A 26,123-nucleotide genomic window follows, 5' to 3' on the forward strand; every position below is an offset into this window, starting at 1 on the left:
TTTCCCATAGCACTACTTCTATCAATGCAGTGATGTTTTCTTAGTAGTTAAAATTATGATTTGAATTGTACAGGACAATTTCGCGTTTTTGTCTTCTTTTGAACATGTCTGATTCTTAATTTTGATATGCTCCCTAATTAGATCAATCTGGTTGAAGCTTCCTATATTCGACCAAAACTTTACAGAATCGACGTTATTGTGTGGAGGTTTTGTTCACTTTTTTTGATGCAGATGTTGCAAATTTTTATCAAGTAAATTGTTGCAAAAAATGAACTTCCGATATGGAATTGCGATTGGGAATGGCTTTTCTGATTGGTTGTTACAAATATTTAATTTAGGAAGCTACGAAAAGATATAATTGAAAATGAAAGACTTGGTTCAATATTACAGTTTTTTTTACTTCAGTCGAAGAGAAACCAATCTTCCGTATGAGCCTCCACCATTCCGCTAATCAATCTTGATGAAAAGTTCGAACAGTTTTCATGGATTGACTGTTGCACAAAATGATACTATTCAATTGTACCCGTTGTTGTCAATTCTGCACCATTCCTATTGGTCGGTTCTCAGGAAATGTCAGGTGTCACTGTGTTCTGGTTCCACTTTCGGGCAAACTACTTGAGCAGGATCAAGAACAGTTTCTTAGTATTATAGCCTTTAAATTTTCCAGACTCTATTATTTACTTTAAAAGGCAATTTTCGCGTTACCCAGGTTGAGGTCCCAGACGGAAAGTCGATGTGTCCAGACCCAGATGAACGCACGACGGGGGTGTCGTGCGTTCAAATTTACATGGTCTGGAAACAAGGAAAAACGCACGAAATTCTGGACATGAACGCACGAATAGTCTGGTGAACGCACGAAAGTCTGGACATGAACGCACGAAAAGTCTGGTGAACGCACAAAAAAATTGTGCGTTCATCAGACCTTTAATGCGTTCATGTCCAGACTAAAAAACTAACCTTTTATGCTTGTAGATGCCCATTGAGGATGAAGACGCCAGAGGGTTCCATCAGTCCACAAATCCACATATAAAGTCTTTTTTTACGTGAGGTACATGAACATCTTTATACTATTAGTAGACATTGCCTTTTTTTGCTAGTGTGTGTACAATTGAATAGTATCATTTTGTGCAACAGTGAATCCATAACATCAGTATAGGATAGGAAAAGGGTTTATGATTTCATCAAATTTTTGTTTCAGTACAAATCGCGGCACCAAAATTTCTCCGATAAAACCGATTAATCAGTTTAGAAGAAAGAAAGAAAAAAAGAATTTATTTATCCAAAAAAATATTATACATACAAAATTTAACAGATTATCTCGGAGAGGACAGGAGGACGGGGCAATGTTGCCCTCTAAGTTCCTACCCTTTAATCCTATAATTCAGCAAATTTATGAAATAAAGCAACGTCTCAAAATAAACAGTTGAGTTACAACAATAGAGACAGATGAAAAAGAGAAAGAAGTGAATTCAAATATACTTATAAAAGTTACAACCGCTAAACTATAACTTATTAACATTTTAATGTTAGCAACAAATGAAATTAAACGGTAAAGATGTTCTTTTACCAGGTGTTTGACTGACCATTTGTCAGTTTGATTCCAAGCACCAATTTATATCAATACCTTCAAAAACCGAAAGTTATTAAGTATAGAAACTTGTCTGTTTTCATAGATTGGATAACGATGCGACAATAATCAATAATATTGTTTGTTAAACGAAAGTTAGATTAAAAATACTGTTACTAGATATAAAAACGGGCAATTAATTAGATGTAAACACGGCTTTTATTTGGACGTTATCTCATCTTACTTGAAGAATTTTTTGGATACCCACAGTTGGTACTCGCAATTAAAATTAGTTTATGCGATATGCACACTATGGGGGGGGGGGGGGGTTACAGCTAACTTCAATAATGTGTTGGAAAAGCTTCCATTGTTTTAGGAAATGTTGAAGCTTTATTTTGTAAACAGTTGTGTGTAGAATATCAGTGCGTGAAATAAATTTATAAATTTATCCGATGATAGTTTTCTTCAGGGGGAGAAACAGATGTAAGCCTTAGCGCTGCCAGACAATAGAAAGAGGGAATGATTTTTGGAAGAGTATTGGATCTCGTTTGCGACTAGCATATGTTTCCATGGAACGGACTTTTGGTCCAGTTGCGAGGCCAGTTTGTCTCTCCATCGCTTGTTGCTCCATTTGATTCCCCTCTTTTCCAGTTCCTTCAAGTTGTGAACAATGGCCGAAACCTCTTTCCGTTCATCGGCATTTGCTTGTCTGAGTTCATTGCAGTGAGACTTCAGAGCTCTCCAGACGAATAGGGTCAATGGAACTGTCAGGGGTTTGAAGGGAACCCCAGACGAGGTCGGACTTTTGCTTTGCTCAATTTCGTGGTCTTCAGTTCCATAGGCAGTATCCTCCAATTTCTTCTCTGTAGCTTCCTCCCCGTTTTTACTAATTTCACACCAACCATCAGTTCTATCCATGGTGAATGCACCAATTACCCCCGCGGATCTCTGGCATATGATGAATACAGACCAGTGACTGTCTGGGTAATTGAGTTGAAGGGCTTTTACTGTCGCATCACTTTTGACTGTTACTGAACCCCCCGTGTTGTTAAAGTTGCCGAATGCTTTCACCCGCCAACCATCTACACAAAAAAGCAATCGTTGCACTAATCTCATTAAACAATACTCGATGAGCTCTCCCGGGTCGAGGTTTGGTCAAAATATAATGGCATCTATTTTGCCCCCCCCCCCCCGCATTTTTACGCCACCAGTTACAAATTATATGTTGTTATATAGCACATTACTATGTAAAAAAAAAGCACGTGCGCCTGGTGGGCATAAAAATATAAGCGCACAATATAAGCGCACCAAGCGCACCAAGGGGGGGGGGGGCAAAACAGAATAGATCCCAAAAAATGTAAGATTCGCGGCGAATACCGGTGAAAAAAAACTTTTGTCACCGCAAAGCTTCCGCATTTTTTATCGTTGAATTCTTTGATAGCGGTGAACTTTTGCAAGACGAGTGTTGAATTTTGCGGTGAATAACTCTAAGATTTGCGATTTTGGCGATGAAAAGCTAGTTGGAAGGCGAAATATACGTGTGCAAAAAACAGTAGGATTTTATGCAAGATTTAAGACAAATATATTTATTTATTCGCATTGATATTCATTGCCTCCGTTTGACTGTTTTTGATGAAAAGCAAGCTACTTTTTCTCTAATTTTTGTCTTTACTGCTCAAGTGTGCTCACAAAAAAATCATCAAATAATAGCCCCCAACCATTTTTAAACTTAATTAAACCCAGGTTGAAGTTTCAGCTGAAAATTATCTGAGAAATGCGCTTAAAAATCTCTGTTAAATCTTTCACGATCATCCGTTTAATGTGCAGAATTTTCAGCATACTTCTTGCATAAATTTTAATACCTGTCAGCAAATTAAAAGAATAATTATGTAAGATAATCTATCACTGAGAAACACTTTATTCCAGCGGCTGTCAGTGCATATTCGACAAATAATTTCAGCACTTTGAAAAAAGTGCTCAATTTATGTAAAAAATGCATTCAAAAGGGGTATAATTATTTTTACTTATCGAATTCCGCATCTCAAACGAAACTGCCAATTTTATCATTATATTTTTAACAGTTTCAAAATCTTTTCAAAATTTAAAAAAAAATTGCTTAGACCCGCCAACACCTGGACCTAAGATTTAGTTATTTAACAAATACGGAAACTGGGGAGCATTCCAATGCTAAGGTATACCCAAAAATTTCCGCCTTAGTACAATTGGCTAGAAAATTAGAAACATACAATGAACGAAACTAGGAGACATCCTTTGTATCTTACTTCTCGCAAGAGGGGTTCCACCAATTTTGCGAATTAAAAGAACATTGGGAACGAAAGGTAGATTACAAGTCTTGTAGCACGCTTCCGCTCAATTTAGGTATCTATTATTTGCATTAAAATTATCTCTAATCCGCAATCGAGCCTAATTAAATGCACGCATTTTGAGCATGCAAAAGCAGTTTAAAACTTAGTAATAAGCAATAAAGACTTTATTGAAGCTTTTAAAGCTTTAAATTGATTTAAATACAAACAACTAAGACAAAGTAATTCCCCGGACTGTTTCAGCCTTTGGTCATCTGTTCACCTGTTCGCAAGCATTACAACAAACCATTGCAGCAAAATATCAAATGATCACACAAATCCAACTTCAATGACTCTATTGACGGGAAATGACGGTTCTGTATCGAAAAACTACCACTGTATTGCTTAATGTTTATAAACTGCCATAGATTGTTTATACATGAATTTATTATTTGTGTGATTTAATTATAGAGAGGAGCCAGAGAGAGAGAGAGAGAGAGAGAGAGAAAGAGAAAGAGAGAGAGATAGAGAGAGAGAGAGAGAGAGAGATAGGGAGGTAGGGAGGGAGAGAGCGAGAGAGAGAGAGAGAGAGAGAGAGAGAGAGAGAGAGAGAGAGAGAGACAGAAAGAGAGCAAAATGGACGGATATTTCGGAAAAATACAAAATTCGACAAACTCCAACTTCAACAGAGGAATTTTTCGCTTTTCACACGGATGCAGTGTGTGTTTCTAGTCCTGAGCCGTTGCAGTATTTTGAGTGTTTCCACTTCAAATCCTTTTGTTTTCATTAGCAAACAAGAACAAGACAAACAATTTTTTGAACCTCAGTAAACTAATATTTTACCTCAGTAAACTAATAGTAAATATAGCTCAGTAAGTTCTTCAGAGAAAAATGTTTTTAGAGGAAGAGAGAGAGAGAGAGAGAGAGAGAGAACAAAATGGAGGGTTTCTTCAGAAAAAAAATAAACACCGATGAAGGAATTTTTCAGAAAAAATTAAATAGGCCTGTAACTTTGTAAATAGACACAAAAACGAAATTTTTGATTCGACATTACTTTCTCAATCAAATTTGAGGAAAAACTGGGCAGTAATGTAAGAGGGGTCTGCAAGTTTACCTTGTTGTTTATGGCCCTTGTGTTTAATTGTCTCTCTCTCCCAGCTACTCACCCACCTGCAACTACAAACCTGTAAAGGAAGGCTTTAAAATTGAGAGTAACTCATAATCATGTCTTTCGGGTTCCGTTAAACTACACGACTCTGCCTCATTTTTCAAACGCTTACGGTACCAGTACACTTGGAAAATGGGTTTCACGCCTAGCGGGGCTTTCGTATTTGAGAGCCAACGAAACCCAACATAGAGGGGTTCGTTGATAACGTAATAGTACTCTATGAATCTGTAAATGGAGGCAATATGTAAATGAGTCCAAATATAATAGACACATGTTAAGGGCGTCATAAAGAGTTAACTTCAACAGACGCAGAATTGAGAGATTTTTCGGAAAAAATTGATGGATTGTTCTTGACACCTGAAAACCCGTAATTAGACGCAAAAATATTGATTACTGTATTTAACAACTTCATTGAAAAGCACTCATTAATATTGAGCAATTTTAATTGAAAAGCACTCGTTAAATCGAACTTAGCAAGAAAAAGCGGTTATCAATTCACAGTTGATGTTTTAGCGAAAATTTCCTCTCTGCAATCTTATCTTGTTAATGGTCGAACAAGAGGAGTTAAAAAAATGCTACAAGAAAAACTTGCGTTTTATAGACAAAAAAATTTACCTAAATGTTAGTTTTATTGATGAAATAGCCAATTCAACCATAGAACATTAAAAAAGAAAATTTTTATCTGCAGCAAACACAGTTCTAAATGGCACCAATCTAAGAATTGAAGACCTCTTCAGGAGATCGAATTTTGATAAAAAGCAACATAATTTGTTGATATTGCTTTACTGCACATCCTAATTGTTGGAGTCATGCTTGATTTATCTTGGACATCACGCAGAGGGAGTTTTGTGTCTTCATTGTCCGGGCATCAACTGATACCGGACTTCCACCTATTTGCAAATTATCAACTTTTTCCTCTCATTTTAGCATCAGAAAGAACTGCTGTGGAACTACTTTCTGTTTCTGCCAATACAGCTCAAGAACCAGTGAACGAAATTAATACAAATGTAAGCAATCTAGTTTTGCTTAAAAATCATGATTCAAAGCAAATAAAATCTCAATCATCTACCCAGCCGCCCATGAGATCGTACATGTATAGAATATCGAAAAACTCTTGTAAGACAAAAGCAAGAATCGCTTACAGAAAGAGTGTTGATATTCTAATGCAGAGAGAAACATTATGGAGCGATGTACGTCGAGGAGTACTTACTTTATTTTGGTATGATGTTGTTGAATAAGCTGATCAGAAACAAATTCTTTTCAGAGCATTGGCAAAAGTGTTGAAAACGACAGCGGTCCAGAGATACAAATTGCATAAGAAGCCAATTTATAGAAAAAAACATCTCCTGCAATTAATTGAAGCAATTTTCTCACTTAAAGGAAAAAATGACGCGTTCCGCAAACGTACTGCATCTTCCTCAAAAACTGGAAACCGGTCTGATGTGCTGTTTACTGATCGAAAACACCTTTTTGTGTACGGCTTGGGTCAAAATGAACTTATCCCCTCCCTGAAATCTATCACAGAAACGTACAGTCGACTATTTAAAACATTCTTGTGTGTAAACCACAACATGAATTTTCAGGCATTCGCGTCAGCTTGGTAAATTTGGCGAAAATTCATTGTTTTCTGAGATACAGCCACACAAATCTGTCCGGTTTATGAATTGATATACGGTGAGATGGTGTTCAAATAAGTAAAGTAGATCAAACCCGATTGGCTTTTCGTGTTTTGGGATGTACAAACCTCAGCGCTTAGTCAATACAACCACTCGTGGGCTTCGCAACGTTTTCAGATATCTAAATTGTTATCTAATATATTATATATATATATATATATATATATATATATATATATATATATATATATATATACGTATATATATATTTATATATATATATATATATATATATATATATATGTATAAGGCATTATATACTAGGACACAACAGCAATGCATATTTTTTCCTGAAATGTTCCTCTTTGAGTACAGTTTTGTTCTTTTCTTTAATTCCTTCTATTTTCAGGAGGAGATTCTTGCTTCAATCTGGAACAAAGCATTGGCTGCAGTGACGTGGCCGAGCAAATTACTTCTTGGCGTTATCAACAGACGAAAGCACTTTATGACAGCGGTGCGAAGTTGACTTATTCTGGTGGCCAGCTTTTTATACTCAAATTTTTCTTGGGATTCACAAAAGACGATGCAAAATCTGCTCATGTCTGTAAAATGCCCCGGTATGTTTCCGATGACAGCTTTGTTCCTGGTCAATAGATGCGAAGGTAAAGATTCGACAAGAACCACCAGAAGATGCATTTGCATTTGCACCAATGTCAGCAGCTATTTGTGCAGATGTAACTTATGGAATGATTCGATGTATGGAGCTGGACCTCAAAACGTAGGTGGACAAACTGGTAAACGTTAAGGGTGGAGGCTGCCTTCAGAAAGAAGCGATACATCAACTGGAAAAGAACATCAGCGAAAGAGTTGTGAAAAGACCCTATTTCTCATTCAGTTTAACCGGAAAAAGAAAAGGAAAGCGGTGTCTGCGGTATCATTATCTGGGCTAGAAGCAGCTGCCATTATAGCTGACACGAATGAGTTACAGGGCACAGGAAATCAGATTGGTGAACTTTTTGAAGGAGTTTGGAACGAAAAAGAGTTTTTGACGGGTTCGAACAACATTAAAAAGTGAACTGGAAAAAAGTTTTGCGAGCATTTCATCCCCACTTATTCTTCCAAAGTCTTGAAGGAGTCTCAGATTCAATGATGTTGACGGCAGATGCGTAAGAACTTTGGCGAGCGAGTATTCATGGGATTAATAGAGCGGCTCGCTCATTCAAATCTACTTCCGGGACAATATTTGAATACTCGAGAAGGACAGTTACCTATTATCAGATCAGTCTAGCAGTTTTCCCCGAAAACCACGCACTAACGCCATACAAATTGAAGCACTGCTTCACAACTTCATTATTGAATGAATCTGAAGTTTCCCAGAAACCATGACGGAACCTTTGAACAAATCGAACCACCATTCTCGAAAAGACTTTCACTCAAAGTAAGTTACTTTAGGATTCAGATCAAGACATTACTCTCTGAAAATTTATTTCATTATTTATTACCAGATAGAGTGTCAAAACTTAAACACATTTCAAATTTTTTGAACAGCCATTTTCAAAAACGGCTGATTTACAGAGCCGTTATTGAGAAGATGAGAGCAAACTGAGGACGAATTATCAAACAAATATCTGAGGTGCTACTTGCATACTCCTTTAGCAAAATCATTCTTGATTTGATAAGTCTCAAGAATGATTTTGCTTTTGCAGAATTTTTACAAAATTTACTCAGCCTCTTTTTAGAAAGCAACTTTTTCGCAGACCCGTCGGGGCCAAATTATCAGCTTTGGAATGTTATTCCGCACAAGGCGACAAAATCACCTTCAAACAAGATGACTACAAATATTCCAGAAATGGCACTATTAATTTTTGCTGAAGCAGAGTTTCATTCCGAATTAATAATCAAAAATAGCTGGTCAAAAAAATTATAAAAGTGGTTTTCCATTGGAGTTTCTTCTGAAAACTCCCTCATTTCCAAAGAGAATTATGTTTTCATAACCAGTTGGTCAAAAATAATTTTGAACAAAGATCCGAAAAGACTGATGTTGAATCCAAGCCGTTTTTGTTGACCTAAAAGAGGAATATTCCAGAAATAAATTGCCGAACACAATTGTTTCCTCTAATTTTGTTGTTTCAGACATCTAATTTATTAACGAATCCCCTGGGAGGTTTTACATCTATCAGGCAGTTTTGATGGAACTAATTAAAATAGCAGTAAATTTTAACTGATTTTTTTATTTCAAGAATTGTCGATTTAATTTGAAGATTGAAAGTCACCTAATCAACCAGGAACGAATCTCAAAAGTAAATGAACACTTCTTTTGAGAGAAGAAACATTGTCCAAAATAAGTTCACAATTGGAACTCCAGGATAACTCGATTGGCAATGATTAGCGGACATTGTTAGCTGTATCCTTAATTGATTTATTCGGTTTGTGGAAATTTTTAGAAAAATAAATCAACTTCAGCTGTGAGAATCCACCATTAGTGGTGGGTAGGGTAGACCACTGTTAGAAAAACCTTTCATAAAGCTTCTGTTTCATTTTTTTGTTGATAATTCAGCACCTACTGCAAAAAACAAGGGGAACTCCTATTAAATACACTGAACCCTTCCACTGCAGCCGTTATTATATTTTATCATCTTTAAATTATCCAAATTTACTTATTTAAAAAATGACAATTAAAGTGCTTAATCACACAGTTTGTATGATATACACAGAAGAAAGCACATTTGATAACTGCAGATTTCTCAGCTTGGGAGAAGGAAATTTTCGACGCTTGATTATCTAAGTCTGCCAGGAAGATTGTTTCTATTAATATGTTTCCATGAAATCTTTCTAACAAAATTGGTTATCACCCAAACCTTTAAATTGTTCGATTCTCAAACATCAATATCATGAGGAATAATAACAATGAAACAAAAATAGTTTTTTATTATCAAACGAAGTTAAGTAACACTTACTTGAAACATGGAAGTCAATTAAGTTCAAGTTCTCTGTGCAGGGAGATTCATCAAGTCGTGTCAGAGAATTTTTTGAACTGTCATAGAATTATCTGTTTCAACGAATTAAAACAAAGACTTACTACAGAGTTTGTCTTTTATGAAACTCGGGCGTGCTGATGAAATATCTCCCTCAATTGAAAATGATTTTTTTCTTAAAAATCCCTTTGTCGTTAACAATTATGAAATTCGGACGTGCTGATGAAATATCTCCTAATTTAAAATGTCTTCCTAAATCAAAAGTCATTTTTTCCCGCTAAATTCATCTTTCATTATATTTTCGTACCCCATCGTTGTATGTCCGAGTATTGAATAGGCGATCAACTTTTTCTCCCTCTTCGCTTCTTGTTTTCACCTCTTTTGTGAGCAATCGTTTGATGAGTTGAGTTGGAATCCTTGTTTTGTTTTTGATTAATGAGGAAATTGGTGACGAAAAACCCGCACAAGAACAGATTGCCGGTATTACCAAACAAAAACGCTGTTTTTGTTCGACTAAATTTTTCAGCTCACAGTAACTTAATTCAGACTGCATTTTGTACATTGGTTCTGTTTTGGGGATCAGGTACAGTATTTGGTCGAGGTTCTGGATTCTCGTTACGGGCATTCCAAATTCGCAAATCAGTGGCTTTTCTCCCTGATCTCTCGATTCAGCGCTTTCAGTTGTTTTCCTCAGCTTCAAGTGTACTTGTGGTTGTTTTCTTGAAAGGTCGGGTGCCAGAAGAAATATCTGAACTATCAGTGTCTGTAACACTCCCCTTGAAAATACACCGCGCGACTTTTAAGAAGGTTGATTTTCCCTCCCATCTTTCTTTCTGTCTCCCCTTCTTGCAAAGATTTGTCTTTCGCACTTGTTCTTCACGCATTGTCCCTGCAACACTAGGGAAGCTCTACTAGAAATGTTCGATGTACTTTAATCCTGTCAGATATCGTTTGACGTCGTTGTACTCTGGCCCGTCATGTGTCATTATTTTTTTTCTTTTCTTAAGGCCTTTATCTTCATTCTGGCAATGTTTTTTCATGCTGAATGAGTCCCTCGCATAGAAGAAACAACGATCACAAAACTTCTTGTACTCATGTAGACTCGCAAATCTCCCCTATTCGCAAAGTTGTGTCCATACAGTAAAAAGAGCCAATTTTTTAAAATTTATTGGTTGTAAATCAAAATAAAAACGATTTCATTATTCCAAATAAATCTTAGCAGCTAAACAGATCAGTTAAACATATCAGCTAAACGAATTGTTTGTTTATAGCGACAGTTGAAAATATCAACTAAACAAAAATGTTCATTCAATGCGATGTGCAAAAATTTTCTGAAAATTTCCTCTGATTGTAATCGACATTCAATTAATTGACAATCAAAGATTTGCAAAAAGAAAAGAAAATTGGATCTATTTTACAATCACACATAATGGTTTCATCTGCTTTGTTTTTTAGTGGAGCACCTCGCTTCCGTTTTGGCCTCTTCGTCTCACTGCTTGATAACCATTGGTAGGATTAAGATGTAGACATTACTCTCTGAAAATTTGTTTCATTATTTATTACCGGATAGAGTGTCAAAATTTAAACAAATTTCAAAATGTTTTGAACAGCCCTTTTCAAAAACGGCTGATTTACAGAGCCGTTATTGAGAAGATGTGAGCAAACTGAGGACGAATTAGCAAACAAATATCTGAGGTGCTAATTGCATACTCCTTTACCAGACCTACGGACGCCGTTGATTTGATAAGTCTCAAGAATGATTTTGCTTTTGCAGAATTTTTACAAAATTTACTCAGCCTCTTTTTAGAAAGCAACTTTTTCGCAGACCCGTCGGGGCCAAATTATCAGCCTTGGAATGTTATTCCGCACAATGCGACAATATCACCTTCAAACAAGATGACTACAAATATTCCAGAAATGGCACTATTAATTTTTGCTGAAGCAGAGTTTCATTCCAAATTAATAATCAAAAATAGCTAGTCAAAAAATTTATAAGAGTGGTTTTCCATTGGAGTTTCTTCTGAAAACTCCCTCATTTCAAAGGAGAATTATGTTTTCATAACCAGTTGGCCAAAAATAATTTTGAACAAAGATCCGAAAAGACTGATGTTGAATCCAAGCCGTTTTTGTTAACCTAAAAGAGGGATATTCCAGAAATAAATTGCCGAACACAATTGTTTCCTCTAATTTTGTTGTTTCAGACATCAAATTTATTAACGAATCCCCTGGGAGGTTTTAGATCAGGCAGTTTTGATGGAACTAATTAAATTGGCAGTAAATTTTAACTGATTTTTTTTATTTCAAAAGTTGTCGATTTAATTTGAAGATTGAAAGTCACCTAAACCACCACGAACGAATCTCAAAAGCAAATGAACGCTTCTTTTGAGAGAAAGTACAATGTCTAAATTACCTTCACGATTGGAACTCCAGGATAACTCGATCGGAAATGATTAGCGGACATTGTTAGCTGTATCCTTGATTGGTTTATTCGGTTTGTGGAAACTTTGAGGAAAATAATTCGACTTCAGCTTTGAGAATCCACCATTGGTGGTGGGTAAGGTAAACTAATGTTGGAAAAGCCTTTCAAAAAGTTTTTGTTTTATTGTTTTGTTGATAATTCAGTGCCTACTGCAAAAAACAAGGAGAGCTCCTATTAAATACACTGAACGCTTCCACTGCAGCCGTTAGTATATTTTATCATCTTTAAATTAGTCAAAACTACTGCTTTAAAAAATGACAATTAAAGTGCTTAATCACACTGTTTGTATAATATTCACTAAAGAAAACAAATTTGATAACTGCAAATTTTTTTTTGGGTATGATTGAACATTCAAGAGAAACGATACTCTGCAGAGCCTTAAATGTGGAACAAAGAATCAACGAAAGTTGGATAATTATTGCAGGAAGTGTTTTCAGACTGAAACAACCTGCGTAATCACACGGGAGGCGTATGAGTACCGCCGAATATTCAATTTGACTAAAAAAAATCTAGTCTACAGCGACATCAAGCGCTATATTACTGGCACTGACAGTCTTGAACAGTTTTTGAACAAAATACCCACTTAACGATGGAAGTGGAGAAAAAACTCAAGAAGGAATTGCCAAAATAAGAGCTGAAAGACGTTCAGGATCAGTGTTGCAGCAAGTTTGTACTGCGTGTGGACCTAAGTTATAACTGAAACTGTTCGGTCAGATGACCCTTCGAAAGTTGTCGATTTAATTTGAAGATTGAAAGTCACCTAAACCACCACGAACGAATCTCAAAAGCAAATGAACGCTTCTTTTGAGAGAAAGTACAATGTCTAAATTACCTTCACGATTGGAACTCCAGGATAACTCGATCGGAAATGATTAGCGGACATTGTTAGCTGTATCCTTGATTGGTTTATTCGGTTTGTGGAAACTTTGAGGAAAATAATTCGACTTCAGCTTTGAGAATCCACCATTGGTGGTGGGTAAGGTAAACTAATGTTGGAAAAGCCTTTCAAAAAGTTTTTGTTTTATTGTTTTGTTGATAATTCAGTGCCTACTGCAAAAAACAAGGAGAGCTCCTATTAAATACACTGAACGCTTCCACTGCAGCCGTTAGTATATTTTATCATCTTTAAATTAGTCAAAACTACTGCTTTAAAAAATGACAATTAAAGTGCTTAATCACACTATTTGTATAATATTCACTAAAGAAAACAAATTTGATAACTGCAATTTTTTTTTTGGGTATGATTGAACATTCAAGAGAAACGATACTCTGCAGAGCCTTAAATGTGGAACAAAGAATCAACGAAAGTTGGATAATTATTGCAGGAAGTGTTTTCAGACTGAAACAACCTGCGTAATCACACGGGAGGCGTTATGTGTGAGTACCGCCGAATATTCAATTTGACTCAAAAAAATCTAGTCTACAGCGACATCAAGCGCTATATTACTGGCACTGACAGTCTTGAACAGTTTTTGAACAAAATACCCACTTAACGATGGAAGTGGAGAAAAAACTCAAGAAGGAATTGCCAAAATAAGAGCTGAAAGACGTTCAGGATCAGTGTTGCAGCAAGTTTGTACTGCGTGTGGACCTAAGTTATAACTGAAACTGTTCGGTCAGATGACCCTTCGAACTGAGCCATCGGAAGCTCAGCCTGCCAACGACAATCAATCATGGGTTCCCGGTCCATTCGATACTACCATTTCTCCTGCTCCTGGGACATCCAAAGTGACCTCTGCTTTTTTAGAAGTTTTCAGGAACCGTGACTCTGAAAAGAGAGACGACATGGTAAGATGAGGGCCTTTTCAGAAAAAATGAAATTGCTCTTTTTAACTGATCGGATACTATTTTAGCCTAAGAGGAATCATATGTCAGACTTTTGTTTGCAGATGTAATAACAGGAGGAACTCCTCAAAAAACTCTCTTTGGAAACACTTTTTTTATTTCCTTCTTTTTTCCTTCCACTTTTTTTTTAGTTTCACATCTCAGACTTCTGTCTTCAGATGAACAGTTCGGAGGAAAAAATGTCACCTGCCACATCAGCCAAAAAGTTCAACGCACAGAGAGTTCGATGGACTCCTCTCTATGTGGAGGATTTGGACGTCAGCAGTAAATTCTGTCTGACAATCACATGTTAGCTTGTATCAAATTAGGATCCACTTGATATATACTACTGTCTAATCACAGATTTTATTTCCTTCTTTTTGTTTGTTAATTTCGAACACGTTGAACAATTTTGATGCACCCAAATTTGTCGCTGCATATTCAGTCGCTCTTAAGTACAGCAGATTTCTTGCACCAGTAGAGCAAGCATCAAGTGTTGAGGAAGTAGCTTTCTTTAGCCAAGAGAGTGCTGTCTTACATTGATGCCTCGTTTTGAGTTTTAAGTAATAATAGTTTTGTCCTGCAAAAGGGAGCTTTTGTGTTGTCAGGTACCTCAATCAATGTGAAACTGCTCAGAGAATACGAATCGGAAGGAGAACCGTTAGTTCCTAAATTCTATTAGAAATCATTAATTCCTGGACCAAAATCTATATTCAATTAAAAAATTTTCGTCGTTCCATAATTAATCACGTTTAACGCAAAAATTCTTCGGTAGTCATTTGTTGCTGAGTGAAAGTTGTCGCGAAAAAAAGATTGAGGCTGGACAAAAGTTTCATCTGCCGTCTGACACAATTTACATGTTTGGCTTATCAAACACGAGTAACTAACCCAATTTTTTAGCAGAGGGAATTTTCAAAAAATAATCAGTTTTGCTAAAATTTCTTGGCAAAGATATATATATATATATATATATATATATATATAAATTATAGGGTTTTACAAAAGTTTTTTTCTAGTCAGGAGATCAGTCAGGTATGTGGAGGAATACGCAGGATTTGGTACCAGTTTATTGCCGATTTATCCTGCTCTTGCGATAATCTTCACATGTGATCGTTTGCAAAATGTTGACGAGAAAATGGATCTGCAGCAGCTTTGGCTGAAAGTGAACGGAGTTGCTCTGTCAACCGATTACTTGTGAAACATAGTCCGGTAATTTCTGTGCAACGGTTTGGCAGATCTACAAGAACATGTGGGTGTCTGGGATCAATTGAATCATCGTAAATTTTCGTATATTGCATATAGTTTTATGTGCATTTTACTTCTTAACACACGTGTCCAAAGTTGCCATTGTTTTTAGCAATCGCATGAAAAAGAAGCTGTGATATTTACCTGGCAGCAAATCAGTGAAGCGTTGGATCTGCACGACTTTTATAAGCAAAATTTTTCAGCTTCCTCAGCATCATCAGTCATCGGTTCCGAGTTTTCTAGCCAACCAAGAACCCATTTTCAGGCAATCGAACGGCAACCTCTATATGTCCTAAAAACTTCAGTTAAAAGAGGACCTGCCATGAACGAGAATTGATAGCATGGCTAACTTGGCTCTATCGGTGTTGAAACCTATAGACTCAAAACTAGGTGGCGAAACCAGTAGAGTCAAACTTTGAGTCTGCGCCTGCCGACTCAAAATAAATCATTAGTCAATCAAGCGACTGACAGTATAACCGTCGAAAAAAAATCTTGTCGTCAGCAATAGTGTGTGCTACATAAATAACTTTTAAAATTATTTCAATGTTGATTAGATCTATTGTCTTCATAGTCTCTAATGTATTCAAAAACCTCACGATGCTATCCAATTTCTTTAAAGTTAGTGAACACATTCAAGTGCTGGATCCACTGACAAAAATTTGGGAAGGCGCAACTATCAAAGTGTTCAAACTTTCGTGGGAAGTTGCAGTGAGATATCAGCGGTGGTCCAAAAATGGGACAATTAAGAACACCGATGAGCTTGTCGATTATCGTGAAAAGTGGCCAATTCGAAAATGCATAACACACATGGTTGTCCAGAAGCGGCCAGGATCGCGAAGAGCAACCACTGCACAAGGATCATTGGGCTACAGAAAGGAGAACAGAATGGTTCATGAGCGGTTACGTTTTGTCGGCGAGAGCGTACGCTCATTCACTGACCTTCCACTATAGCATGAGCGAATTGTAGGGATATCAATCACCAATGAACAGATGCGAACATGAACAGTAGTTACTAACAATCCATCCCTTTCTGCAGTGCATGGTGGTTCAAACAGAGCATCAACAAGAGCTCGAAGTAATCGACTATCAGCATCTGAGACCTGCCAATGGGACGTGCATGCGAGACATGCACCTGGCGGAATCTATAGCTTCATCACAGCCCTTTGAAAAAGAACGGAAAAAGACCGCTTGAATTACCTACCGTAGAGATGAAGAAGTAGTTAGGCAGCAATCGAGAAACTCAGTTGATGGTAATTTCTTTTTCCAGAAACCTAATTTGGAAATGAGGGACTTTTCACAAAAAATAAATTGTTTTTCAAATTTGGAATAAAATCATCTTTAAAAAGTGAAGCTTGAATATAAGTAAAAGCCTAAAAATCCGACATTCAGTATTCTTCTTCTGTAATCTCAATGTAATCTTAAGCTCCATTCAACAAAAATTTAACTGAGGAATAATTCAGAAAATAACACAGCTGATCAGTATTTTTTTCAAATGTCATCTGTTTCTGATAATTTTCAATCAGAGCGTTACATTGCTTCATCCAACCCGATTGCTACTTTCCTCAGAAGCATACCAGCTTACAAGAAGTCAAGATCCTTGCAATTCGTTCCGGGCATGAATGGAATCAATGTCTCCGATGATGATTTTGATGACAACAACAGGAAGTGCCGCAGATCTTCTCTGGTATACAGGTTTTGTGATTGCTGTGCGGTGGCAAAACTGATAAGATTTGACAGCAAATCAATATCAATAACAATTCCTGTTGGTCTTGTCAGCCTTGCCAATGAAAGCCACGAAGAGAACTACCACAAAAACGTTTTCTTTGAATTACATCAGCACACATCAGATGCTGATGTGTTATTCTTCTTGTTGTCAGCGATGAAACGTAGAATTGTTATGGACGACAAGAAGCTCTAAACACAATTGTCAAATGAGTTTTTCACGTAAACGAGCAGCTGAGAAAGGCTTTGGGTTTAACGGAGAGCAAACATCAGATCAGAAATGCCTTAAAACCGACGAAACTTGATGACATCACACTTATCTCCTGGACGAATATCTCGGTGAGAAATGGGAGGTCATAAAACTGGAAAGGCAATATAATGTTATTAGAATGATCAAAATCGCCGAATGTAGAGATTACGTTTTGAAGCTGCTAAAAATAACCTTGATAACAACTGTGATAAACAACATCGCAGATGAGGATTACAGAACAATTGTGCAATCAAATTTAAATGCAGCGGCTCTCTGAATTGCACTTCACTCACTTCTCGATACACTTGTTATAAGAAAATTTCAACACTCATTGTGTCAGCAATCCTTGTGGCTATTTTCTATGTTGTTTATTTTAGTGACATATAGAATTCTGACTATATTAAATTTTCTGACATTTTTTCTCAGCTATTTCAACTCGATAAACCAACGAATGCAGCAAGATGACTGTCAGTGTGGTACTTGCTGCACCTATTTAGTGAAATATTTGATGTACGTCCCAGTGCCACAAAAACTGATTTTTTTCCGAAAAATTCCTCGCTCAAAAAAACGCTTTGTTTGTCAATGTGGGAGTGGCCGAATCTATTTTCACTGGTCACATCTATTTTCATTGCCCAAATCTATTTTCACTGGTCAAGTCTATTTTGTGGCATATTTGGTGTACGTCCCAGTGCCACAAAAATTGACCTTTTTCCAAAAAACTCCTCGCTCAAAAAAGGTTTTTTTGGTCAACGTGGGAGTGGCCGAATCTATTTTCACTGGTCTAAACTATTTTCATTGGCCAAAAAAGGATCTGTTTGTCAATGTGGGAGGGGCCAAATCTGTTTTCACTAATCAAATCTATTAGATGTATATAAAGTCTCCTGTGTTAATGTTAATTCAACGTGACAAATTATTCTGATTAATAAAAATTTGTCCATTTCAAATCTTTTCCGTTTCAAATATCGTGAAACAATAATAAAAAAAACTTCTATGACGGTATGTTGATGTACTGTTGTAGATTAAATGAACCGGCTAGGAACTCTTTGATAAGTAATAATAAAGTAGTAATAAAGGTTTAATTGTCACTTTTATGCTCAAACCGCATTAAATTAGGCTTAATTGCGGATTATATGCGAAGTCGAGCTACATTGCGTGCAAGAAAATTGATACATAAATGGAGCCGTGATACAAGCCGTCCGAAAAATAGGTTATAAGGTTTGTACTTCTATTTCGCGGCTAGGATTAGGACACTTTTGCGAACACGGGTTGCTAATTTCCGTTTTATTTTGCCGGTTTCTGCTAAAGTAGCTGTTTTCCGCAATATTATTCGACTTTCAATGTATTTACATAGTTAAAACGAACACGAGATACATGCATCGGTCATATCTGCCCGTGACTATTTGGGTATACTTCTGCGTCGTAATGAGGGGTATATGCAATTTAAAACGAAATGCTAACGGACAGGACTGATTGAGGACAAAATAGTGACATTTTGTGAAGCACAAAAGAAACGGCAGCGTCATCTTTACCTTTTTGGTCATCGTGTTTCTTTTGCATAATCCATTTGTCCAACTGGGACTCGTAATTTTCGGTCAAAAGCTTTGTGTCTTTTTCAACTTTATGTACCCCAACTTGTAGTTTGTCCTCCAGCGCTTTTATCTGTTTTTCATGGGTTTCTCGTATCGCTTTTTGGGAGCCAGCTTTCCCCTGCTCTGTTCCTTTAGTTGCGGAAAGACGCACTCGCGCAGTCATTTCTTTCACTTCGTACTCAAAAACTGCCTCTTGTTTCTTTTTAGCAGTCTCAAAGTTCTGTTTCAGTTCGTCTAGCTCTCGTTGTTTTTGTTGTATTATCATTTCGTACTCCTTCTGCAGTGTGAATTTATTATCTCCGTAAGCAGGAGTTGTTTTCTGTAACTGCTCTTTCTGTTCGCTGAAAATATTTACTTATGTTATTTTTTATACAAGAACGGTAAAAAAAAATGAGAACACTAACTGAAAAATTGCACTAATGCACTAATCCAACGAGAAACATAGTCTACAAAAAACTTGCTATTTATTATAATACTGTTTTTGCCGTTTTTTCTTTTGAACGCCTGTTAATTTATAAACAAACACATGGGGTCTAATTGGAAACATTTTAACCGATTAATTGTCTGATCAAATCTACCCTATAAGCATGAAATTATTATCAGAATTGATTTTCGAGCATGAAGGTACTAATTTAACCCGATTGCAATTAAAAACGAAAGCCATCAAGAATTATATTCTTCTATAGTAACATTCTGGTATACCTCTAAAAATTTAATAGTTGCAGTTTTTGATTTTAAAAAGTATTGATTGTATTGATTCAAAAAATCTCGTTCTCTCGTGTCTTCACCATCAAAAATTTCAATTAATTGTAACACAAAAACACCACATTACGAACAGACAACACTATAGAATACTTACATTCCGTTTAGAACCTCTGCAAGATGCTTCTCAAATTCGTCAATTCGACTCAGCAAACTGTGCTCAGTTTCAACGCTTTTGATGAGCATCGTTTCAATCTTTGGAGCTTCTCTAATCATGTTCCAAAGTTCATTCATTGCCTCTTTGAAAAACTCACATTCTTTTTGGTTCTCTTCGTCGTAGCACGAATCCACGTGCAAATACTTGACACCTTCCGATTTTGGGAATTTTGCCCGAACAACATTTAAGTAATCTGAGAAAATTTCGTCATCAGTGTGTTTTGTAGTCCTCAAACGAATCCTTCTGTTTCGATCATCCATAGCGACACGGGTGAAAATTATGACCGCATTCTTCCAAAACTTATCGCCAAACATTTCTTCAAAGATGCTGATCATTCCTGAAACAGAGCTGTCCAAGTCCACCTGGTGATTGCCGTCCAACAATTGACCGTTCACAACTATGGCGAACAGGTTGACATAGTCACAATGGGCCCGAAGCATTGCCACAATATCCGAGAACAGCTTGCCATCGTCCCCAACAAACCCCCCTCTCGTATCATGTAGCCCGTGAGCATTCATAACTATCACGAGAAATGTTTCCTTTCCCCGACCATATGTATATCTATTACATACACCATTGGCTTCATCAATACATAAAAAATAAAATAAATTTGGTTGATCAATTCATATTAATTGATTTGAGCATTTAGTTGATTTTATATCAAATTTGCAACTCCCTCGATTGACTGGTTGAAGTATTCATTGGTAGCTATGCTATCAAATATTCTTCATTTAGCAACACTTATAGATAGCTCTACCCTGTGCCAAATTCATACCCATTAACTGAGCATGTACGATTAGAAATCCAACTAACGTTCATTTAAGACTTTGATGCGTCGAGTTTTGATAGCCAGTGGGAACGATTATTGTTCCTACCCACAGGTAAGGGTAGGAATTATGTGCTGGACTTTTTTTTCTATTGTTCTGTCAATTTTGGGGAAATGACAGAGGAAACACTTTGTCATATCTCCTTGCTGCCTCGTATTTATATCAAGACATGCTACACTCCAAAGAAACTTAAATAGAGGAAAACAAAGTTGAACAACCACTGATTGAGAGATTACATTTGAAACATCTTTTTTCAATAATGGCTTACTTGTTCAATTTTTCTACCTAAAATAGCAGTAGAGAGAAAGTGAAGAGGTTGCCAGTATTAACTTTGAATATAAGCAGAAAATATTTATCCCCTTGAAGAGATGGCTAAGCCATTGCCTATTAAGTACTCTGAGTTGCTGCAGCCCTCATTAGATCTTTTTTGATTCGTCGTTAAAGTTATCTATATTAACCGAACTCTTTCAGTTTTCTACAAGCAGGCAAGCCTACCCTGAGAGTACTTTCATCATTCGTCTTTTAAAAAGGAGCGCTGCCGGGTAATACCCTGAGAAATCAATGGTCTTTGTGCTGCCTGCAATTGTCACTGGTGTTTTCCCTTCTTGCTTCTTATCTTTGGGACGACCTCCCCTTCTCTTTCACTTGTTCATTCGTTCATAAAGTCAATAGTCACCAAAAAAACAATAGTTATTTTTATAAAAATACACTGTTAATCTATCAAACTAAAAAGTGAGGTTAATACGAATCCCTTATAAACATAAGTGAGTATTTTCGAGAGTCCACAAATTTCTAAAAACATGACTTAGGTCTGATTAGTGATATATTTCTGGCCTCTGCCAGGTTCAATAAGTTTTCCTACAGAATTAAAGATCAACAATTTTAGCTCTTCATTCATAGAGTTTACGATTTTTACTTAGAAGTCTTAAAAAAGCCTAATCTCAAAGAACAGAAACTCTGAAAAATTTTTGATTTATCTGGATTCAATATGTCGGAACAAAAAATTAATATGCAACCCGTACAAAATGCGACAAAGATTGGTTGATCGAGCGAGTACACAATACAGCATTGTTATAAGTGCTACACCAAAAAATTTCTGAAAAAAAAATGGTTAGGACAGATGGGTTCAAGTTTTATTAAAAATAATACTAACTGGGGAAATGCTTTATTTCGAGTATGGTTTCTGGAGGTCATTCAACACCTCAATTTAAAATTCCACTAAACTGATAGTGAGTAGATCAATATTAGCTTCAATTTTTAATTTATGAAAGGTTCTAATTTTTTGAAATTTGTCTTCCGTTGCTCCATTCAACTGTTTCAAAACTAAAATTTATGAAAAAAAGGCGCCATACGAATTTTCCGTTTCTACATTTTGTCCAATTATGGCGTGCATAACTTGGTTTATGTTTCCGTTAATAAGAAATATGCAGCGGACGAGTTCTAATCAATAGAGATAATCTTTAATTCTATTTTCTAACTTGCTGATTTTGTAGCGCAGTCGCCGTTTTTGTCTAATTTATATCAATTTTCATGCAATTTGCAAATTTTCCTCTCCCTATTTGCCTGTTACAAAGCGTTCAAAAGTTTCTAAAATCTACAAGCCAAATTGGATTTTAATTTCGTCACACAATTAAGAAACACATCTCAAGAATTTTTGGCACTTTTTCAAATTGTTAGCAATTGTTTCGTAGAAACCAAGAAGTTAACGAAAATTGACCAGCATTTTGAAACGTTTTAATCTAATTCTGAAAGTCGGTGACAAGCGTTAAACCCAAGTTCAAATCATCAATTCATTAGTTTTGATGAGTATGAATGTCACTGTGAGAGACGCGTTACATTCAAATGAATTAAACTTTGACATCTATATTGATAAATAAATTACATCTCAATTTTTCAACATCTTTCCCTCCAAAAATATTTCTCTATGCGTTATTTTCTCAATTTTTACGGTCGTCACTAGGAAAAATTCTTCAGTCATTGTTATCAAAACGCAAAAGAAATAATTTTTTAATATTTTTAGGAAATTTGCTTTGTTTTAACTTTATATTTTGGAAGATGCCTGACTATTAGAATACGCATTTGAAAAAAATATTTCGGAGCATCAATTACGTATACGAGTCTAATATATTCATCTTGTTGTCTACAATGAACAATTTTATCTCGTTTTTATAATTCTTGGCCACTTTTAATGGTACCATCAAAATGTGCAATTAACGATCTCTATCTTATGTTTTTACTTAAAAAGTTTTACACGTGTTTTATGGGAAAATGAATTGGTTTCAGTTTTCTTAACGCGTTGACATTTTGGGCGCCACATTGAAGAGACTTAGTCAGATTTTGGCCGAGTTTTTTTTCTTTAGTAGTTGCCTCACAAAACGAAGTGGCTTTCAAGTTGAAGTATTTGCTTTGGCGAAAGGTTTTCGTATAAAACATTATTTCAATTGACTTTGTGATTAACAATTCTTGAACCATAACCGACGAGGACAAACTAATCAACATTTTTTTTGTGAACAATTTTTGCTGATCTTTATTCGCTCATTTAGCCACCCGTATACTTTTAAACTAAACTTGTTGGCGAAACTTTATTAATGCTCTTTTAAGCACATACAAACTGTTAGGAACAACAGATACAATATTTTGAAAACAAGATTACAACTAATCGTTTCCTCCCATTAACGTTTTAAAATTTGTTCAATAATTTTATTGTTTGAAAATAAATTGTAACGATTTGTGAAATGTTGCTTCTCATTGGTTTAACGTCCCATTTTCACCCTTGCATTTTGTTTTCCAGAAATTTTGTTCTCCAGACGAATCTTATCACTCTTCTTCCAAGTCTATTAAGTTGTTCCTAACTTTCTCTTCAGATTGTTTGTCATTCTTTTATATCCTCAAGTGTATTTGGAAACTGCTTCAAAAACTTTTTTGTTTTTATGATTTAGTTTTCAGTATTTGGCATTAAAACTAAATACTACCCCGGTTTGAGTGACTTCAACAAAAACGGAAAAAGAAGAGCTTAGAGTAGGATGTGGACACTTTTGAGGACTTCTGCTGACATTTCGTTTTTTTTCCATCAAATTGTGACCTTTGATTAAATATTATGACATTGAAATCATTAGAAGACTCAGTTTGGGATGCACAAAACAGATATTGCTGTTAGAGTGCGTTTTATAGAACTGCTCACTTGAGGAATAAAAGTTTTTCGTTTAAAAAACACAATTTTTTGCTGATACGAGTCGCACAAAATTTGAAAACATTAAGACCCCAAATGTCTCGGTTGATCAATATTTATGTTTTTGTATACTTCATCATTCACTTTTTCTGTATGGAGGATCATCCCTTAATGATTTCCACATATTTGATCAAATCAGCACCAGTTCTTTCTCTGTTTTTCCTAATTTATGGAATTTTGCCCTCTCTCCACTATATAACAAAAAATGTGGCGAATTGTGAGGAAAATGGAGTTCCGAATATTATGTGCGTTCTCAGCCTATTTGTTACAAAATTAACATGAATTTTCAGTCGTAGTGCAATTAAGTTCAGTTAAGGAAAACAAGTGAAACTACAAATTTTGCACTAGCCAAAACCTATTTATGAATATAATGTTATACTCGAACAGTGGTGAGTCAAAACTTGACGACTGGTGCGGAATAGAACAGAATGAATGAGTTCTCAAGTCTCAAATTATCTGTTTAGTTTAGCTTTTTGTTCGATGGGTAACACTTATTTTAGTGCTAACCTCACTTAAAATGGTTTTAAAATAATCCCCGACTATCCTGGTAACTTCCTGGAAGGTTTCACCGCTTATCCTTGTAATTTTCTGGAAGGTTTCCCCGCTTATCCTGGTAATTTCACGGAAAATACCTGGTTGTGTTGTTGTTCTCCCGCAGCGATGCCCGAATTTCCTGATAATTTCCTGACAAAGTTCCTGGTAATCCTTGTAACGATGTAATTGACATTCCCGGTAGGATTCCTGGTAATTGTCCCGCCAGGAAAATAGGAATATTTATCGGGAAAATTACCGGGCAAATTCCATTTTTACCGGGAAGCGTCACACTAGGCATAGATAGTAATAACTCTTCTAATCGATTGTACAGTTAGTATTACAAATATTACTGAAAAATCTGGTGCGTTGGTTTCGTCAAATAATCTCTCTGATCATTGGTTTTAAAAATTTAAAAATTTTATCTCTAAATAGTCAGGGAAGGAAAAACTGTCCTGTTATGGGTCTCTGTACATCACCCAAGAACAGCACTTCGCCGAAATTAATCGCATGGCTTGACAGTTCCGGATTTTCTTGTACACAGAAGAAAGCAGAATCGTGTTCAAGTCCAGCGATGACGTTGCAGAGACTGCTTCTGCCTTCTCCCATTTTGCCTATTAGAAGAAGTTTCTTGCGACCATTTCCGATTACGTCATCGACTCGTTGGCATCCTCTGGGATTGTCTGCCATTGCTGTAACAACAAGGAACAAAATCAACATCCAAACAAAAACAGTTAAGTCAAGATTGAAGTTTTTTGGAAGAGAAATTTCTTCAATTGCAAAATAGTATGGTAAAGAGTTTTCACCATACCCAGGTGAAAACATGGGTAGTTTTCTAAACTTCAACCCAGGATCTGCCCCCCCCCCCCAAAAAAAATCCCTCTCAACTTAGTGGTCATATAGTTTTTTGGGTCCCCCGGCGCACGCATGCTTCTCATTGCGTGAACAAGGATGTCTGATTTGTCGATTAAATTTACTCGACTTTGTCACTGTTTTCCACGCTATAAGTAACTCATTTCCACGTGCTATCTGACAACTAAGATAGTGTCAATTATACTGAAATTAAAGAACTCTCCTTTGTTGATGAATTTCAGAAATGTCCTTTTCGATACTGATTGTGCATTAAGAAGGCAATTAGTTGTTTTGTCATAATATTGACTCTCAAGTTATTTCAATTTATATGCAAGTCAAACTATATGCCCATGACGAAAATTGTCCTTTCAGCAGTTGGCCACATAATGCTGTTTTACATATTAACGTACAATATAGTATCACATAATTTGTAAGGAGGAGGTCATAAAAAAACCCCGGTGGGGGGCGTAAGTAAAGATAAAAACTCGGCCAGATTACATTACTAAACAAATTTATAAGCCCAAAATCATCTTTGGTACCGATCACAAAACATAAAATCTAAACTAATTGTTCAGACCTTACCAAAAAGCCCCACAACATATACAATTGTATAAAAACTTTAATTTCTCTTTATATTATTTTCCCACAAAGCTAATTAAGAAACAAACGGACACAAAACTTGTGAAAGAGTTCTAATATTCCCAATCGCTTTCAAGAGCTATTTTTTGTGAAATGAAAAGTTTTTCGTCTACTGACAAAAAACTAATATATATTGGACCTTTTCCGTTTGTGCCCCCAGTGTGTTATGCTCCCCCGGCTATAGAGCCCGTCCCATTACATAGTTAAATCATTATGTAAAAATTTGGCGGGGGGGGGGTTGCAAATAATATGTACCCACTAAACTGGGGGGACAAACGGGAAAGATCCAATATATATTAGTTTTTTGTCAGTAGACGAAAAACTTTTCATTTGATGGATTCTCGTAATCAGTTTACAGTAGAGGATAAAACGGTCAAAATCAGTCGTT

At 36.1% G+C, this 26,123-nt stretch overlaps 2 protein-coding genes across 2 annotated transcripts in view; both read right to left on the reverse strand.

Moving 5' to 3' along the window:
- LOC142345923 (ATP-dependent RNA helicase DHX8-like) overlaps positions 1–26,123 on the reverse strand; it is a 468,212-nt gene that overhangs the window by 72,708 nt on the left and 369,381 nt on the right. The window lies entirely within an intron of this gene.
- On the reverse strand, positions 1,917–24,545 carry LOC142346287 (uncharacterized). The gene is made up of 4 exons (XM_075398801.1): positions 24,346–24,545; positions 19,598–20,218; positions 18,679–19,079; positions 1,917–2,649 (listed from the first exon to the last, which is right to left on the reverse strand). The coding sequence occupies exons 1-4, from the start codon at positions 24,543–24,545 to the stop codon at positions 2,033–2,035; spliced, it is 1,839 nt and encodes a 612-aa protein (XP_075254916.1). The 3' UTR covers positions 1,917–2,032.

The sequence above is a fragment of the Convolutriloba macropyga genome, chromosome 9 (assembly GCF_964194025.1).
Source record: "Convolutriloba macropyga chromosome 9, txConMacr16.3, whole genome shotgun sequence".
Lineage (NCBI taxonomy): Eukaryota > Metazoa > Xenacoelomorpha > Acoela > Convolutidae > Convolutriloba > Convolutriloba macropyga.

Coding starts and splice junctions, on each gene's coding strand:
- LOC142346287 (XM_075398801.1), bottom strand. CDS start 24,545: ATGCCTAGTGTGACGCTTCCCGGTAAAAATGGAATTTGCCCGGTAATT. Junction 20,219..24,345: donor GAGAACAACAACACAACCAG/GTATTTTCCGTG, acceptor TGTATGTAATAG/ATATACATATGGTCGGGGAA. Junction 19,080..19,597: donor GCAGAGGTTCTAAACGGAAT/GTAAGTATTCTA, acceptor AAATATTTTCAG/CGAACAGAAAGAGCAGTTAC.